Source organism: Hydra vulgaris, chromosome 12 (genome assembly GCF_038396675.1).
Source record: "Hydra vulgaris chromosome 12, alternate assembly HydraT2T_AEP".
Taxonomy (NCBI): domain Eukaryota; kingdom Metazoa; phylum Cnidaria; class Hydrozoa; order Anthoathecata; family Hydridae; genus Hydra; species Hydra vulgaris.
This window is the reverse complement of record NC_088931.1, coordinates 17,049,102-17,068,711: the sequence shown is the minus strand read 5'-3', so window position 1 is coordinate 17,068,711 and position 19,610 is coordinate 17,049,102. Positions and strand designations below refer to the sequence as shown.

At 28.2% G+C, this 19,610-nt stretch overlaps 1 protein-coding gene across 3 annotated transcripts in view; it reads left to right on the top strand.

Annotated features, from left to right (window-relative positions):
• The first annotated feature begins 4,957 nt into the window (after window positions 1-4,957).
• The window catches only part of LOC136088521 (uncharacterized), a 109,058-nt gene continuing 94,405 nt past the window's right edge, over window positions 4,958-19,610 (top strand). Inside the window, exons 1-2 of one of the 3 annotated variants that reach the window (XM_065812378.1) lie at window positions 4,958-5,078; window positions 18,545-18,926. In XM_065812378.1, coding sequence (XP_065668450.1) covers window positions 4,995-5,078; window positions 18,545-18,926 — 466 coding nt within the window. In that variant the 5' untranslated portion in view covers window positions 4,958-4,994. Of the gene's footprint in view, window positions 5,079-14,362; window positions 14,433-15,699; window positions 15,761-18,544; window positions 18,927-19,610 lie in introns of those variants that run through there. The other 2 variants (XM_065812380.1, XM_065812379.1) reach the window with 2 other exon arrangements.

The window sequence follows — 19,610 nt, the reverse complement described above, 5'->3', positions numbered from 1 at the left end:
GTTTATGGTTATGGCCTCTTAGAATATACTTATCTTTACTTTTTGAAATTTTTTGCGGGACAACAAAACTAACAAGCTCGAGTTTACGAGTGATTTTGAATTGCTCGATAAGATCTGCTCTTTTGCGGCGTTCTTCAAGAGTTGTTAAACCGAGCCGTTGGAGTCGATCTTCATAGGTCATGTGTTTAATAGTCGATATTGTTTTTGTTGCTCGATGTTGGACTTGCTCGAGAATGGCAAGGTCTGATTTTAAATGCGGTGACCAGGCTTGTACAGCAAACTCAAGATGGGGGCGAATGTAAGTGAGATACAGAGTGCGCCATAAATAAAAACTGCGACTGCGAAATGTTTTTTTGAATCGCCCTAGCACTCTATTCGCTACTGATACGGCTGACTCTATTTGCGGTCTAACGTTAAGGTCATTCGAGACCATCACACCAAGGTCTCTTTCGACTTCGGTTTCTTCGAGAGGACGACAGGTGCCGTCGACGTTTGACATTGAGTATTTGTACGTTGACTTGTTACATCCGCGCCCAACATGCATTACTTTGCATTTCTCAACGTTGAAATGCAAGAGCCAAATATGTGACCATTTCACTGCTTTGTCAACGTCATCTTGGAGAGTGATGTTGTCCGACTCCTTTTTAATTATCCCTATTATTTTGCTGTCGTCGGCAAACAGTTTCATATGATGAGTAATACTGTCCGGCAGGTCGTTTACAAAGATTACGAATAGCAATGGCCCCAAGACTGAGCCTTGAGGCACTCCAGTAGTGACTGCTTTCCATTCAGAAGTAATGCTGTTTATAACCACTCGTTGACATCGATTGCTTAGCCAAGCTGCGATCCAGTCAAGAAGAGCGCCTTGAATACCGTACGCTCTCAGCTTATGAAGAAGGCGTTTATGTGGTACTTTGTCAAACGCCTTTGCAAAATCTGTGTAAATGACGTCTACTGCATGTCTGCAGTGAGTTGCTTCCGTCATGATATCCCGAGTTTCTAAAAGGTTTGATACACATCCCTTACGATGAACAAAGCCATGCTGATTTGGAGAAATTAGACCATTAGCAACGCAGTGTTCCATTATTCTTTTTTGTAAAATATTTTCCATAATTTTGCAAGGTATGGAAGTGAGCGAGACTGGCCGGTAGTTGGATGCTTTAAGCCTACTCCCCTTCTTGAAAATAGGTGTTACATTCGATTTTTTCCATAATTCAGGAACTACACCAGTTGCAAACGAGCACTTATAGATAAGCGAAAGAGGCTTGGCAAAGGTAGCTGAACAGATGTTATTTGATAGATATGTACAGATTTGTAATTTTTTGATAAGATATGTACGATTTGTACGATATGTACAATATGTATGTATGTAGTATGTATGTATGTATGTATGTATGTATGTATGTATGTATGTATGTATGTATGTATGTATGTATGTATGTATGTATGTATGTATGTATGTATGTATGTATGTATGTATGTATGTATGTATGTATGTATGTATGTATGTATGTATGTATGTATGTAGATATGTATTTGTACGATATGTACGATAAGATATGTACGATTGATAAGATATGTAAGATAAGATATGTATTTTTTGATAAGATATGTACAGATTTGTAATTTTTTATTTGTTATTTTATATTTTAACTTTATCTTAAATTTCTTCTTTTTTTAACTTTAAGTTCTTCTTTTAACTTTAAGTTCTTATTTAACCTTCTAAAATTTCTAACCAAAATTTTTTTTTTTTAAACTCAATAATTTCACTCTTTTATATAATATTGGAAGATGTAAAATTTAATTGTATTTTTTTGTATTTCACAAAGGGGCTTGATGATAAGTCATTTTGACTTCTACTTGCCCCAGTCAGCTTGTAATTATATATACTTGTTTAAATTTATAGATAACATTGTAAAATGTGTAAAATGACGAAAATATAAATTGAAAAAAAAAAAAAATATGCATTGTGTATTTATATAAACTAAAATATAAAGCAAATAAAATTTAAATATAACGTTGAACTAACTTAAAATGCAACGTTTTGCCAACGTAAAATGTAAATTTATTCAACTAAGATATTAAGCAATGTCGACTTAAAATGGAACGTTAGGCCAACGTTTTTTGATTGTTGGCGAGGTCGGATTTGTAACCAAAATAATATAAAAACAGCGTTGAAGGTTGATGTTGGGCCAACGCAACGCGCAACATTGTTCTAACGTTTTATCAACGTATGAGTGCATACTGGGTAATTGCTTTGTTTATAGTATCAATACAATGCTCAATTTCTTAATTACAGTATGAACAAAATGCAGAAAATCGTTATCATAAACTACCTATTTATCATAACTCTCGTATTACGGGTCCGAATATTTTTATTAATATTATTGCTTTTATTTTCTTTTAAAATAATTACAAGGTTATTAATTCGTGGATTTTAATTGATTGTTATCTGATTAATCTATTTTACAAGAAACTATTATTACCAAATAAATAAAAGTTAGTGATAAATACTGTTTTGATTTAATTTTAAACGCTTTAAGAGTAGTTGTTTTTTGGAATCAATATTTATTGTCGTTCACAAAATGGTCCGCTGTATACGGAATAAGAATTTAGTTTAATATAAACTTTATAACATGTTGTTCACTGTATATTTATGAACAATTATCGTTTATTTCTCTGAAATAATTTTTAAATATATTTAATTACGTTTTATGAACCAAATACGTATAATCAACTAAGTAATTAAAAAACCAGTTTTTTATATGATATTAATAAGTTTTATTTTTAAACTTCTATAAAAAGATCAAGACTTTCATAAAATATACTTTTTAGAATGTCATATAAAAATTGAATAATAAAGATAACTTGAACAACGTTAACATACGAATGCAATTTCGAAATCGGGAAACAAATCCTTTGTTGAAATCAAAAAAAGACCTAATTTAAGTGATGAATGCTTAAACTTAATTATATAATAAGATGCCTAAAAATAGCTTTTACTTGTTTTCAAATAAAACAATTTTATGTTTAGTCAGTTTCAATTTTTCTATTTTTTAGGTGCTCTGTTATTTGCGGTTTCGCTAATATTACCTCAATAACAACAAATAAATTTATAAAAATTTTAAGCACATTTTTTTCAATAATTTTTTCTAAAATGTTTTCATTAAACAAAATAAAAAAAAAAAGTTATGGTGGGAAGGGCATTTGTTTCCCATTGTACCATTAGCCCTGGAAAGTGCTTTAATCTTCAACATCCCAACGTTATTGCAACAATACAACTGCGGAAAGTTTTAAAGTTCTAGCTGTTTTGGAGAGCAGTAAAAAATTAGTCGCAAGATTTTATAGCAAAAAACGGGCACGTACAATACGACCCTTTCCCGGGTCTTCGCCCTGGGAAAAATTTTTAACATAGAAGCCCACCACGATTATAAAAACGCTGAAAGATTCAAGCTGTTGCTAGTCTGAAAGGTAGTGATAAATTAATTACAAGATTCGGTAAAAACTGAAAATGACCAAACAACATTTAAAGCTCAATTAAGCTTTGTAATTAAAAAAATTTTTACTGAGTTTTTAGATATGAGAATATAAATAGTAAACCTCCATTTCTGCTAAGGCAAAGAAAATAAACAACCGCAAGTCGGAAGTAAACCAAAGTCGGTACTTGATAAATATAAATATATATAAACACTGGCATGGAGACATGTTGCGGAGGGAGCGTTGCCCTTTCCCTCAAAACTAACACAAAGTTTCAATTTTTTCTATTTAAATTTAAGCTGCGTTAGGCCCCTTATATATATATATATATACATATATATATATATATATATATATATATATATATATATATATATATATATATATATATATATATATATATATATATATATATATATATATATATATATATATATATATATATATATATATATATATATATATATATATATATATATATATATATATATATATATATATATATATATATATATATATATATATATATATATATATATATATATATATATATATATATATATATACTAGATATATATGTATAAACTATTGAAGAATCATTTAACAACATTATTTTATTTAAATAATAAATAATAACACTTTTTTGTATAAAAGTTTAATGAATGCTTTTGAGTCTATTCCCCGTAAGCACACATTCCGAAAGGCTTCTTCCGTAAGAAACTGTTTCGCAAGTCTCCTTTTGAAATGATTTGTTTCGCAAGTTTCTTTTCGCAAATGGTTATTTCGGAATTATTATTGTTATTTTTTTTTTCGTATAATGCGTTACGGAAGGCGAATTTGGGCTTGTACAACTTCCGCAATAGCAACGGAAAAAAAACGGAAGATAAAAATTCAAAATTTTCGTTAGTTTTTGTTTACGGCACACAACCCTAATTTCAACTATGTTTCTTCATAACAAAATAAATTTGTTTATCAGGCTTTTGTAACTCAACTATTATTAACTGGTATTAACTTAATTACTAACAAAACAAAATGGTAATTCTTTTATTAACGAAGTGATTGATACTTGTAACCTACTTTCTTAAACTTTTCCCAATTGTAAATGTTGTGTTGATTATTTGATTGTTGATTGAACTTTTATTACTTAACAACAAAAACTATTTATATAATAACAACACTTTACTCTTTTCTAAATAAAATTTTGCTCTGTTATTTTATTACTAAGGATTAAAAATAACACTTTTCTTTTTGACACGAAACCAAAAAAAAAAACAATAAAACTGTATCAATAATTATAATATTATTACAATCATGATATAACTGGACCGAAATTGGGTTAACAAACTAATCAAATTCATTTTTCAAAAACAATGAGACAAGCGTCACCGGAAAATTAACATATAGTTTATGTATTATTCTCTTTACAGAGAACTCTAATAGGATTATCTTCGTGTTTTTTTTCTAATAATTAAGTATTTTATTTAAATGTATTACTCCAAAGATATTAGTTGTGAATTATGGCTTGTAAGCGTTCGGAAAAAAAAGCATTACTGTGCTTTGTATTTGTTTTTATTATTATATTCGTCTCTGGTCATGAAGAGGTATTGATTAATTTTTCAAATTTAATAAATACGAATATAAGTTTTAAGTTGCTTTGACTGAAAGCACATCTAGAAGATAAAAACATAAAGTTTGGTTAATAAAATTTCAACAATAAAACTTCTTTATTTTATCGATGTTCAATATTTGATTTGAAATTATGAATTACTTATGTGTTCTATATACATATATTGTGTGTGTGTGTGTATATAAATATATATATATATATATATATATATATATATATATATATATATATATATATATATATATATATATATATATATATATACATGTGTATATATACAAACTTTGAAACTATATTATCAAAAATTTTAAAAAAGACATGTGCTGTTTTGTCTAATACCCATCAATTAACTTTTTCAGGATGATAAAGTGCAAAAAAAGAAGAAAACATAATTAAACTTTATAATAACTCTCATGAGTTTCAAGGAGCTTTTACGCAAAGCAAGAAGCTTTTAACGAAGTCCTCGGAAACTGAAAAAAAAAATTAATTTATTTCATGTTTTTTTGAAAACTGTTTAAAAAACCTAGAAGAACTGCATTTCTATTATTTAGATGTGATAAATAAACTCAGATATTGAAGAAAATAGGAATGAGTGAGCCACAAGTGGAAGTAAATTATTGGTTCTGTAGCTAGAATGCGCCGAGAAAAAAACCCAAATTTTCACGAAGTAGGGGAGACCGGGGCTAGTTGGCTCGGTTTTTACTCTATGAGCTCTGTAGCCCTAACAGTACATTTTTTTAAAAATATTAAAGTGTAGTCTTAAAGAGTATGGGTTAGGGTATCTTATAAAATTTGCATTCATTTACAAAAAAAAATTCTTGGGGCCTTTCCGGGCCCTCAAAAAAAAAAAAAAAAATTGCGCCAACTTACCCCACCACGGGGTAAGTTGGCGCAAAAAAAATGATTATTAATGCACTATTAAGTGCAAAATTAATAGAAATTTTTTTAAAATTAATTTTTGCAACAATTTTATCCCAAAATTTAATATTACTTTTAGCTGGTACCAAATATTAGTCCGTATAAAAGCCAAACAGTAGCCCACCTTTTATCTGTGGAAAAAAAATTAAAAAAATCTTTTTTTTTAATTTTTTTGTAAGAAAAATTTGTTTCAATATTGTTAAAAGTTAAAAAAAAAAAGTTTTTTTCCATAGTAAATGCTATTAGCCAACTTACACCGTGAAAAATTTGTCAACTTACCCCGAAAGCTTTTTTTTTAATAAACAGTCTATAGATCCTGAAAAACGGCAGCTTTGATAAAAAATTCTGACTGGATATAGTAATACAATTGTGACTGGAGCTTTTACAATAATTTTTTTTCATATTTATGCGTTTTTGTCCAAAAAACGCATAAATCTTAATATCTCCCATGCGCATGCGCGAATCCTGACAATACTACAGTGAATGATAAAATCATCAATAAGGAAGTTTCTGAGTAATTTTTGTCACTTTCTGATGAAAGGCTCTAAAGATAAACGCAGTTCGTCAACTTACCCCTGCGGCCAACTAGCCCCGGTCTCCCCTAATTACTTTCTTGGTGCGGAAGTCTGTGTTAGTAATATATTTCATTTTTTTTTTTTTGCGTTGAACTAAAATTAGCACTTTTGGGCTATAGAAATTCTATAGAATTTATATAGAATTCTATAGAATTTCTATAGAGTTCTATAGAACTTCTATAAAATCTCTCTTAATTTCTATAGAACTTTTTTTTTTGTTTAGAAAAAAATGTTTTAGAGTAATTTCTATAGAAATTAATAGACACTCCATTGAAATTCTATAGAAATTCTATAGAATTTCTATTGGCCATATGTTCCAAAAATTTATAGAAATTCTATAGAACTTTTTTTTTCTGAGGTTGCACAGCTTGAGAAAAAATAAGATATTCCTTCATGGATAAAAGTGAAGTAAAGTCGCGGTTCTCTTTTATCCATGAAGGAATAACTTATTTTTTCAATTGGTGAATTTCAATTAGAGTTTTGTTCTTTTAAATACATGTACATTTTACAACTAAAATGTAACAAGTAACCATTCCAAAATAACAGATTGTTGGTATAGATATTAAACATCAATACCAACTAAATTAAAACTAGTAGATATCGCAGCGTAGCAATTTTGAAGGATTGCATATTGAATTTATGTTTTGAAATTATGAACATGTCGTTTTTGTAGGATAATAAATCTCGAATATATAACACAAAAAATTTTGGATAATTTTTAACTAAGTTTCGCTTTAAATTCTTCCTTAAACATAATTTTATCATGCTTTGACTTTTATAAGTACTCCGACCTTTTAAAATTGAATATCATATATTCCAGTTTTTTTTTTCTTTTTTTGCTCGTTTACATTTGTCGTATTTTACAAACAAACAAACAAGGCATCTGAAAGAAGATCATAATGATCTTATCATCAGAACCTTTTACAGCTTTAGATATTTTTCAGCAAAACAAAAATGAATAAAAACAAAATTTCAGTAAACACTGTAAATAAATCTGACGATGCTATATAAATAAAATAAAATTTCGTGTAAATAAATCTGACGTTACTATATATAGAATCTATATCATTTATATATAAGATAAAAACAAAAATTAAAACGTTTCATAAAGCGTATTTTTACAATAAAATAAAAGTTCTAAACAAAGATTACAAAGTATCAATTAGATGTACTTGACTACGTCATCAATAGATAAAATAAAATTTTTCAGTTTACAGCGGTGGCTCAAAAAATTAGAGCCGCCCTAAATTCTTCATAAAATACGTATTTAAAATACCAAATTGTTTGTAGTTATTTGATTTCAATTAGTAAATATCACAAATATGCAATATATATGCAATATAGTTAATATCACAAATATTACATTACGCCACATCTTGGCATTATTTTATCATAGTGGCAACACATTTTATTGCATTGTAATAAAGTTAGTAACATTTGAGTTACTAACGATAGTTTTTTGAATACACGTGGATTTTTGACAGCAATATTTAGTCCAAGAACAAATTACTTTTATTTTCATATTTTTCACTGAAAATTATTATTATTTTTTTCTGAACAAAGGTAAGTGCTTCTTCTATTTGAACGTTTAAAAAATCTAATATTTTTTTGTCTCTATTTATTTTTTTTTTCTACATAACCTAACCTACTTTTTTTGTTATCTTTAAAGCAATGGGAAAACAGAAGGATATTTTACAATCTCTAATTGGACTGATTCAGGGTCTTATATTGGCTGGAAATAGCTCCAATTGACAAATAGCAAAGAATGTAAAGGTTTCTAGGGCAACAGTCGATAGAATTAAGAAAAAAATGGGGAAAAATGAATCATTGTTGTCAGAAAACAGGAAAAACTGTGGCAGACATCGAGTGACAATCCCACGTACAGAGAGAAAAATAAGAGATATAGTGGTGGAAAATAGGAGAAAATCAAAAAAAGTCCCTAAAGAAATCCTTAATGAACAAGGAATATAAATTTCTTTGGGGACTCTTCGTAGAAGATTGGCAGAACAGGGCTTCAAAGCTTGTTGACCTGCAATCAGACCCAAGCTCACTGAAGCTATGAACTAAAAGTGCCTACAATGGGCAAAAAATCATTTATACTTTACTGTCGATGATTGGAAAAAGGTATATTTGAAAAAAATCATTCTTATAAACTGAATTCTTTTACATATTTTGGCTACTTATTAAAAAAATGGTGTTTTTTAATTTTTATAACTTTGACTTTTAAGGTTTGCTTCTCAGACGAATCCACTATAGAGATCATGATGGATAAAACCAATTTTGTGAGAAGAAGAGAAGGCGAGAAGTTTAATGAGGACTGTTTGGTGCAAAGAGTAAAACACCCACTCAAAATAATGGTGTGGTCCGTTATAAGTGTCCAGGGAAAAGGAAGGATGTATATTGTACAAAATACGATGCGCCAGGATCAGTACATTAAAGTTCTCGAGGAACGCCTCATCCCTCAGGCAAAGGAGTGGTTTCAAGATGAAAAATATATTTTCCAACATGATTCGGCTCCATGCCATAAAGCAAAAAGCGTATCTAAGTATTTACACAACAAAAAATTACTGTTTTACCCTGGCCAGGAAATTCACCAGACCTAAATCCAATAGAAAATTTATGTGAACTTTTAAAGCGGGAAATGTCAAAAATTTTGTTAACCAATAAACAAAAATTAATTGAAAGAATAATTGAAGTATGGCACCATAACAAAAACATTCAAAAACAGTGCTTAAATTTGATAGAGAGCATGCCAAGGAGAGTTGCAGCAGTCATCGCAGCTAAAGGCGGTCATACAAAATATTGATGTCGGTGTAGATGTTTAAGTGTATTTTTTTTTAGTAATAAAACATATAAAAGTTATCACCGTTTTTTTTCTAAAATACCTAAATGTACATGAACCAATTGATTTAGAAATTCAATGTATGCCAAAATCGGTAATTTTGGCACCTAAACCTTAAAAATGTGGAAATTTTGTGGTGGCTCTAATTTTTTGAGCCACCACTGTATATTTGAAAGTGGGATAAGTGTGAAATATATCAAAATTTGACAAAACAATCTTATTCCAAAGATACGGTGCGCGATTAGCAATACAAAAATTATTAAACTTGGTTCGACAAAAAGGTTCATAAATGAGAAAATTATTTCTAAGTGTATATTTATTTATTGGTTTTTCACAAAAGAGATCTTTAAAGACAGATAAGGATAAGTCATTTTTCCACAAATACATAAAGCATTTGACATTAAACACATTAAGCTCATATATATTGAGAATTTTCATTTCTATAAAAAAAGGTTTGGATAAGTGTATCGATCCGCAAAATTAATTAAACGGATCGCATGCTTCTGACGGCGATAAAGACAATGCTTTTCCCGCGTATGTCTTTAAGCACCAAAAAATATACCGCCGTATGTCTTTAAGTGCAGTAAAAAGTTACAATGTCTTTAAGACATTGTAACTTACTTTTTTCTGTGCTTCCCCATACAATATTTGCATAACTTAAATAACTATGTATAAATGAGTAGTAGAGTTGGGTTAAACTTTTTTTACTTAATTATGTTCTGGATTTATATAAAATTCTAATGCTTTTGGAAATTTTTGTGCTAATATAGTCAATATGTGCTTTCCGTGTGATGTTTTCATCAAGAAAAACACCCAAAAACTTTGCGACTTATTGTCTTTTTATTTCAGTATCATCAATAATAATTTTGGGCAAATTTGGGGTAAATAAGCTTTTTTTGAAACAGGATGGAACAGAATCCATTCTGTTTTGTTACTTGTTAGAGTTAGTTTATTGCATTTGAACCACTTGGATATATTTTTAAGTTGCTCGTTCATGCTAGAGAAGAGTTTGTAAATATCATTATTGGAAAGAAATAAGTTGGTATCATCAGCAAACATGATACTCATTAAATTTGAGGCTTTATTTAGGTTGTTTATATAAATCAAGAACAACAGTGGTCCCAAAATGGAGCCTTGGGGAACGCCACATGAAATATTTAGAAACTCAGTAGAATAATAATTATTACTAAAAACAAACTGTTTACGATTTGATATATAACTTCTGAACCATTTTATGACTTTGTAATTTACTCCATAGTATTTCAGTTTTTATATCAAAATTTGGTGATCGACAGTATCGAATGCTTTCGATAAGTCGATGAAAACACCTATGGTATATTTAGATTTTTCAAAAGAATTTGAAATTTCACGTACAAATTGGATAATTGCATGTGCAAACTATTAGAAAGAAAATAGTTGTGTAGTCTATTGTACATAATGCATTCTAGTATTTTTGAAAATGTGCAGAGGACGGAAATAGGACAATAATTACTGATATTTTATTGATCTCCCTCTTTTAAAATAGGGGTAACTTTTGCAATTTTTAATCGGTTAGGAAATACTCCTTGATGGATAGACGCTCCATATACTTTAAAAAGAATATCTTTTAATTGTTCAAAACATTTTATAACTATATTACCGTTTAAGTATTCTGCTCCGCTTGCTTTGTTTTTTTTTAAGTAATTTGAATTCTTGAAAAGATAGTTTTGAATATAATTCGTTGGAACCATTGCAATTATCCATCTGTACTAGAAAATTGTTAAATTTTGTTTTGGTAGAAGAAATTTTATTTGCTAGTTTAGGACCGATGTCAATACAAAATTTGTTAAACTCATGAGCTATATCTCTTGGATCTTATATACGTTTGTTATCAACAATAATCATCTGGGGGAGAGAACCTGAGCATTTCTTTTGTCTACCACTAATTTTGTTCATTCCTTGCCAAATGCGTCTTGAGTTATTTTTGGATTTTCTAGGAGTTTTGAGTAGTGATTTTTTTTTCAAGTTTTTACGAACTTTTTCAAATAGATATTTGTAATCTTTATATATTTTCTCATTTGAAGATGATTTTGTTTTGAGATATTTTATATACAGCTTCTGTTTTATCTTGGATAATTTTTTAAATCCTTTTGTTACCCAAGGATTGTTTATATTTTTTGGAGTTATTGTTCTTTCAAAAATAGGGAAGTTTGCATCATATACGGAGTAAAAGGTTTCAAAAAAATTATCGTAAATTTTGTCTGCATTGTCATTGAAGTTAATATGCTTCCAGTGCAGTAACGATAATTGGTTTATAAACTGGTTTATATTAGTATGGTTAAAAGTGCGTGTTTTAATTTTGATTGATTTATTTTTATTTTCATATTTTGAATTAAGTGTAAAAAATATTGGAAAATGGTTAGTAATATCAGATTTTAGGATACCCGTTTGAATATCATTGTTGAATATATCTGTTGTAATGATATTATCAATCAAAGATACCGAGTTTTTTGTAACTCTGGTCGGTCTATTTATTAAAGGAATTGCACCCGTTTCAAAAAAGGAGTCATAAAAGTTTTTAATTTTGTTATCTTTATTATACAGAAGACAATTCATATTTAGGTCCCCAATAATGAAAATCTTTTTTTTCTTTAATACCTTTTCTAAAAATAATTTGTTCAGAAAAAATGCTCAAGTTCTCGCTCACGCCGTCAGGTGGTCAATACAACAGCTTAGTAAAATGTTTTGTGATTGATTGTTTATAATTTCTATAGTTAAAATTTCTTAATCGCAATCAGAAGCACTTAAATCATTCCTAACGTAATAAAAAATATTTTCATTCACATAAATAAGGACTCCTCTGTCGCGTTTATTTACTTGTCTTTTGACCACAATAAATTTAAAATGTGGAATAATAAAATTAGAATTACTATCTAAGTCATTCGAAATCCACGTTTCAATTAAACAAACTATATTAAAACGATTTTTTGTTGAAGTTTTTCAAAATTGTTAAGACTTCGAATATTTACGTGTAGAATTCTAATTTTATTTAAATTTTTGTCATAAACATTTTAAAAAAGAAACCCTTCTAATTCGCATGGATAGTGATATAAGCAATCCGAGCAATTTTTTATATTAGGGTTTATATTTTCATCAGAATTCAATTCATTAAAGTTAAATCTTATAAATTCAAAATCACTTATTCCAGCCATTTTTTTTTTTTTTTTTTAATTTATCAGATCATTCATTTAAGAAAAGTTTCTTTTTAAAATTTAGTGTAAGGAATAGGGTTTCTAAATTCTCTGCATAAAATTCGATCATATTTAATAATAGCATACTTACCTTCACCGCGCAATCGTTTGACCTCTTCCCATAATTTTTTGCGACTCTCGATCGTTTCCTTCGCGAAATCTTCATTGATAAACACACCGGTACCTTGCAAGTTTTTAACGGCGTTTAGAACTCTGTTCTTGTCCTGATAGTTTAAGAGTTTCAGAACTATTGTTCTGGGTATTTTGCTATCTCTTGTTTTTCCTACTCTATGAGCTCTATCTACAACTACTTCGCTGTTTATTTTAAGTTGGTTTTTAAAAATATCTTTTACTGTATCTCCGCAATCAGTCCAGGTTTCATTTGGTTTTTTTCTACTCCATCTTTTCGGAGGTTATTTCGTCTAGATCTACTTTCCAAGTCGATTGTTTTTTTGCTCAAAATGTTGAACTCGTTTTTTTGCTCAAAATGTTCAAATCATGGCATTTCTTAATTTGTTTTATCTTTTCTATTAGGTTTGTTTCTTGAAAGTTTAATGTAGTTTTAACATCGCTTAAGTCTTTTTGAATATTCACATTGGATTTATTATTATTTACATAAATTTCAATTTTTTCAATTCTTTCGGTTAATATTTTTAAGTTTGCACTCATTATCGACGCAAAGCTCTTTTCTTGTTCCTTTAACAACTTTTCTGTTTCTTGCAGTATACATATTTTTTGTTCCTCCAATATTTTGATAATTAACTTTTCTATATTTTTAAACGAATTTTCCATATTTGTAAAATATTTTATAATTTAATACGCTGTAGAAAAAACGCATCTGTTCGTTTCAACACGTTGCTTTCAAAAAAGTTTAGAGAAATTTAGAGAACTACAATATGATTTATTCTATATATTAAAAAAATTCGTAAAAATAACTATGGAAATTAAACCACAACCATGCTCTGCATTCCTTAGTAATTAGCTAACAGAGATTACAAAAAATATTCATTTTGCATTTCTAATTTAGCGCTTTAACCCGTTAACAGTCTATGCCGCAATATTACTCAAACTAAAAGTGGTTCCCAAATGTCCATGCCGTAATATTACGGTTTAATGCATCTCCTTATATTTGCTTCTTGTTCATCAGTAATTATTTGTCTACTTGTCACAAAGTTTATAACTACATAATTAAAGAGCTTTTGTTTCAATAACTCACTTTTACACGTGTTCACTTTAATTTTAAATACGATAAATAAGGAAATTCTTTCTGTGCAAAAATAGTTATCAAAAAGTAAATACGAAAAGTACTCACGAAAAGATAAAAAATTATACATTTGATGAATCAATCATGAAAAGATATGTTTGATAAATGATTATTAAAAATAATAGTAAAAGATTAATGCTCAAGGAATGTGTGTAGTATGTTACAAAGACAATGTTCGGGGAGATTTAAGACATGAATGTGTAGAATGTAATGTAGGACTTTGTCATGCTCCATGCTTTTCCAATTATCGTACAAAAAGTGAATATTAGTGAACACATTTTTAAAATTTGGTGTATATGTAGTATGATTTATATATTCTTAAACATGAATAATAACATTTTGAAGTGAATGGCTGTGTTAAAAATAGTCAAAAACTTTTCTTATTTTATTTGTAAAAAACTACGATAAATTTAATAACACGGGACATTTAGACCACTTCAAAAAAAAAAGATGGACAAATAGCAACCGCATTTTAAAAACAATACGGGGTTGTTAAAGGGTAAACAAGTTTTTTTACGTTCAAAACATCTATTAAAGTACTATGATGTTTAAACTTTTGATCAAATAATTTAAATTTAATACATGCTCAATGACTTCGGTCATAATTTTCTATAAATTGGTATGTCATTGAAAAAATATAAATATGTAACCCACTAAACGCGGTAATGCAGGTCTATAGAATACAATTCAAATCAGTGCTACTTAGACATCTTTAAAAATTATGTATAAACTTTTTTTGATGATAAGGTTAAAATCGGCTCAGATTACCCCACCCTACCCTACTTAGTTTTTTCTATATTTAGAGATAATTTATTTGTTTTTTAGGCTCAGTATCTGTTCTTTTAAATAGGTTTTCGATTTTTGTTGATGAGTAGAATAAGTTTGTATCGTCTGCAAACATTAAAGATTTAAAGTTGTTCGAGGCATTTGGAAGGTTGTTAATATAAATTAGAAGCAAAAGAAAAAAACATTTGAACATTTTTAAGGCTTGATTTTGTATACTATACTTTAGCATTTTTTTAAGTTAAGCTTTGTGATTGACGGCGTCAAAGGCCTTTGACAAGTCAATAAAGATCCCCAATATAAATATTTTATTGTTAAATGGTTTGCTAATTTTTTTGGTAAGTTCAAGGACTGTATATTCTGTTTAAAAACATTAACTTCTTTTATTAGCCCTTAGCACTCAGAGGCTATGATAAAAGTGCTGGAAAAAACAATTGTAAGGATAGAAAGAAGAATTGATCTATGACTGCTACAAAATCTCCTGAGATTATCGAATCTGTAATATCTCAATCCTGAGAGTATCGAATTAATCAAAAACTATGTAATAGAAAGTTAGTAAAATTTATCAAAGAAATACAATCCAGTTTATAGAAATAGTAATAAAAAGCCACTTAAAAATTATTCTATTAAGGAGTATTTGATGATTTGAGTGATCCTGATATTCAAGTGATATTTTTTTGATAAAAGAGAACTACTAATTAGTTAAATTGGGAACAAATTTACAATAATTTTTTTTTAAAAAAGGTGATCATTTTGTGATGTCTGATTTACTAGATTTTTTGACTTTTCCTCGAATTGATGTTAGGTTGATACCATGGCCTATTGTAGTGGCAGGCCAAGTAAACCTATGGCTTTTAAAAAAACTGCAGGCGAGTTTTTTTGAATATACATTTGTAATATGGCGTATTCCAGAGAAAGAATGTGGTCTTTTTATTTATTATGTGATAAATTTCACTTATGTATATTAAATTTGCTTTATTTTTAGAGCTAAATAATTAGATTGTTATAATATGGTTTTTAAGTGTTGTGTCACTGGATGCAGAGGTAACTACGATCTTACAAAGTCTGTAAAAGTTGTTCACCTTCCAAACAAAAAAAATGTAGATGAACAAAAAAGATGGATAAGTGCTATACCTCGTGAGAATATTCTAGATAGCCCAAATACTTTTATTTGCGAAGATCATTGGCCTAAATATTATGAAAAAGTTTTAGTTTATGGAAAGTTAAGACCAAAACATCCACCATCTGTATTTTCTTGTGGAAATCCAAGTCAAATTCCGACTCCACATGCACCGCCAACGTCAACCACTAAATCATTGCCATCGTTAAAAAATATTGTGCCTGATGAAATGGAGGATTTTTTAAAGGCTGACAAAATTTCATCCTTTAGAGATTTGTGTAATAAAATAATGTCTAAACTATATCTTTTTCATTTTCGATATAATCAAATATTGATGAAAACTGTTTACATCTTTAATCTGCTGATACATTGGACAATTTGGGTGTTCCAAAGTTTATTTTCAAAATAAAAAATGATTTATCCTTTGATAGTTACCACTGTGGTGTTAAGTGCATTATAAAACGTTTTTCTTACAATCATATGAATAATATTGGTTGTTTTAGTTGGCTCCATGCTGCTATACACTATCTGAATTCTTTACCAATTGATCACAAGAAAAGTATTATTATCGAACAAATGTTAAGTATGAACTCATAAGTGTTCATTGGGAAAAAAAAATATTCTCCTGATATGATTGCTAGGGTGTTAGAATACTTTTCATTGTCAAGAACTCTTTGTTCTTGCTTACATGATGATTAGAACTATTAAGTATATCGCTGATGACAAAATTGACGTCTAAAGTTAGAAATGTTGGAGATGATTTTTTAAAGTTTTATTTTGATAAATGTTCTATTTCTCAAAGACAGGTAATTTTACTAATTGATGAAATTTATGTTAAACCACAGTTAACATATCAAGGAGGTAACATTTTTGGTAAATCTGTAAACTCCCTAAATTAATTGGCAAAAATAGTTTTAGGTTTAACGATTTGCTCATTGTTTGGCGGAAAACAGTTTTTGTATAAGGCTTTGCCAGTAACAGGTTTAAATGCTAGTTTTCAATATGATCAAACAATGCAAACAATTGAAACAATAAAAAATTGTGGTGGTTCTATTGTTGCTATTACTTGCGACAATAACAAAGTAAATAAAATTTTTTTCGGAATGTTTGATCTACATAATAATTGGTGCACTAATGATAATATTTTTCTTCTGAATGACTTTGTTCATTTAATAAAATCTATTCGCAACATTTGGCTCACAGAAAAATGCCAAGAACTCTGTTTTACTTATGAAGGTATTTCAAGAACTGCAAAATGATCAGATCTTAAAAAGCTTTTTCAATTTGAAAAAGATTCTTTTATAAAATTGTCTAAACTTAATGAAACTGCAATTTTTCCTAAACTAATTGAACGGTAAAATGTGTCAACTTGTTTAAGAGTATTCTATGATGAGACTTTAGCTGCTTTAAAAACTCATCCATCAATGGAAAATGTTGATATTAAAACAGTTTTTTTTGTCTATTTTTATCAAATTTTTCAAAATTGTTAATGTTAAAGGACTTTATGAAGATATCTGTACTAGAGATAATTATCGTGCAGTTTTTTCATCAAACAATGATAAGCAAATGAACTTTTTTTTAAATTTAGCTGATATGGTCGAAAAAATGGCTCCTGATAAATTAGGTCAAAGAATTAAACATTTAACTAAAGATACCTCTTGTGTTTTTTCTCATAGGTGTCATGGAATGGTTGATCTAGTAAAATATTTACTAATTACAAGTCATAAGTATGTATACCAAATAAGTATGTATTAATGTCATAAGTAAGTTTTTTGCTACTAAGATCTCAAAACATTCCCGATTACTGTCATAATATGACAGTAATCAGGAATGTTTTGAGATCTTAGTAGCAAAAAACAAACGAAATATAAACTAAAACTGCCATAAATCTTTAACTAATCCGACTGAAATATTATTAAGAGTTTGGCCGTATGCTACGTTTATACTAATTTTTATTAAATTGTATGCAATGGTTTTCATTCAACAGGTGTTTTTTTTGTTGCACTATAAATTCAAAACTTCACTTAATTTGAACATTTAATATTAAATTATTTTTTGCTGGAAAAATTAAAAGATTTCAAAATTTCCATCATAGGGTATCTTGATGTACTAGAATATGAATTAATTGGTAGTGTAGGCTTATTGTTGGAACTAAGTAGACTTTTTAGATTAGCATTAGTAGATTTTTTGGAAATTTAAACACTGGCGCATATCCTGCTTTTTTATATATTCTTTTTAAATTAGGACTAATTCCAGAGATATAGGTAAAAAACAGAAAACTTTTTGGAGACACTAAGAAACGTTGCTTTTTTTTTGTCAACAAAAAAGTTCTCATGAAAGCTAACACTTTCATTTGCAGACTACTATTTTTTCAGACTTCTCTTCTCATAGCCGTTTTCTACAAATACATCTGTAAGAAACAACAACTCATCATCAATATTATTTACTGTGCACAAACTTAATGCTCTATTAATGAAACCAATAAAAATACCATTGATAATTTTAGTTTCATGGCATGAATTCGGTTTAAATTGAAGGTTTGTGATTGAATTCTTGCAATGTGTTTTAAAACTATATGTACCTGTTGTTTTATTGATTTTGTTGTTGTTGTTGTAGTTATTTTATATATTTTTTTGTTGTTGAAGTTATTTTATATTTTAAACATTAATTGTTTTTTGTACATCAATTGACTTTATAATTTTGTTTAGCTACTAGCAATAGATCCAAATAGTATGCCAAAAAATACGATTTACACACTTGGAGAGGGAAGATTAGTTTATAAATGCAAAACAAATCTGGAAGCAAAGTTTTTATGGAAAGTGTGTCGTTCATTCCATCCTGATGTTTGGCATGAAGAATCATCTTATATATCCTGCGAAAAAATGTTTAAAAAACAATCGCACTACTGCAAAGACATAAAACCAAACGCAATTACAAAAAACGATTATTATTACATAGACAATGGTGTAATGGGTTATTTTAGTCAATTACTTTTGGACCATGTACAACAACCTCATAAAGGATGTATACTATGCACAGCTGTTCGTAATTACTCAGTTGTAAATGCGTTTACTCAATATGAATATAGAGGTGATTTTAATTTCAGAAATTTTTTTATTGAATCAATAAGTTGTTTTATTTAAGTATCTAAAGAGCAAAAAATTATTACTTTATACTTTCAAGTTCTATTTATTTTCTAGATTAAATCATTAATAGAATGAATTAATTTATTATTAGAATACACAACATAAACTAAAAGTAAACATTAGAAACATTACATAAATAAAAACTAAATTTTATTTTTTATCTGCACATTGTTGTACAAACTTTTTAGTATTAATTATTAAAAAAAAAAAATTTTTGACTGCATTTCTAAATTTTGGATTATTTTTTTTTAGTTTGTTGGCATTTTTCTGTGAGCAAATTAAGTTAAAAATAATTGAAATAATTAGTGCCAAGTATATCTAAATTTTTAAAATTAAAGAAAAGTCTAAAGAAAATTTTCTTATGATTAAGTCATAGCTTGTGTCAGCTTCGGATCCAAACTCTAATTCTGCTCATAGTAGTTTTAGTTATGACTAATAAAACAACGATGAAAGCAAACTAAAAATATAAAATCTATATAACTATATTTATTAGAAAATGTAAAACGTGTAAATTTATTTAATTAGATGTAATAAATAATTAGATGTAAAATTACAAAAGGATTTTCTAAACCTTTGACTTAAAAAAAGTTATTATATAAAAACTTAACTATTTAAAATAATGATGTGA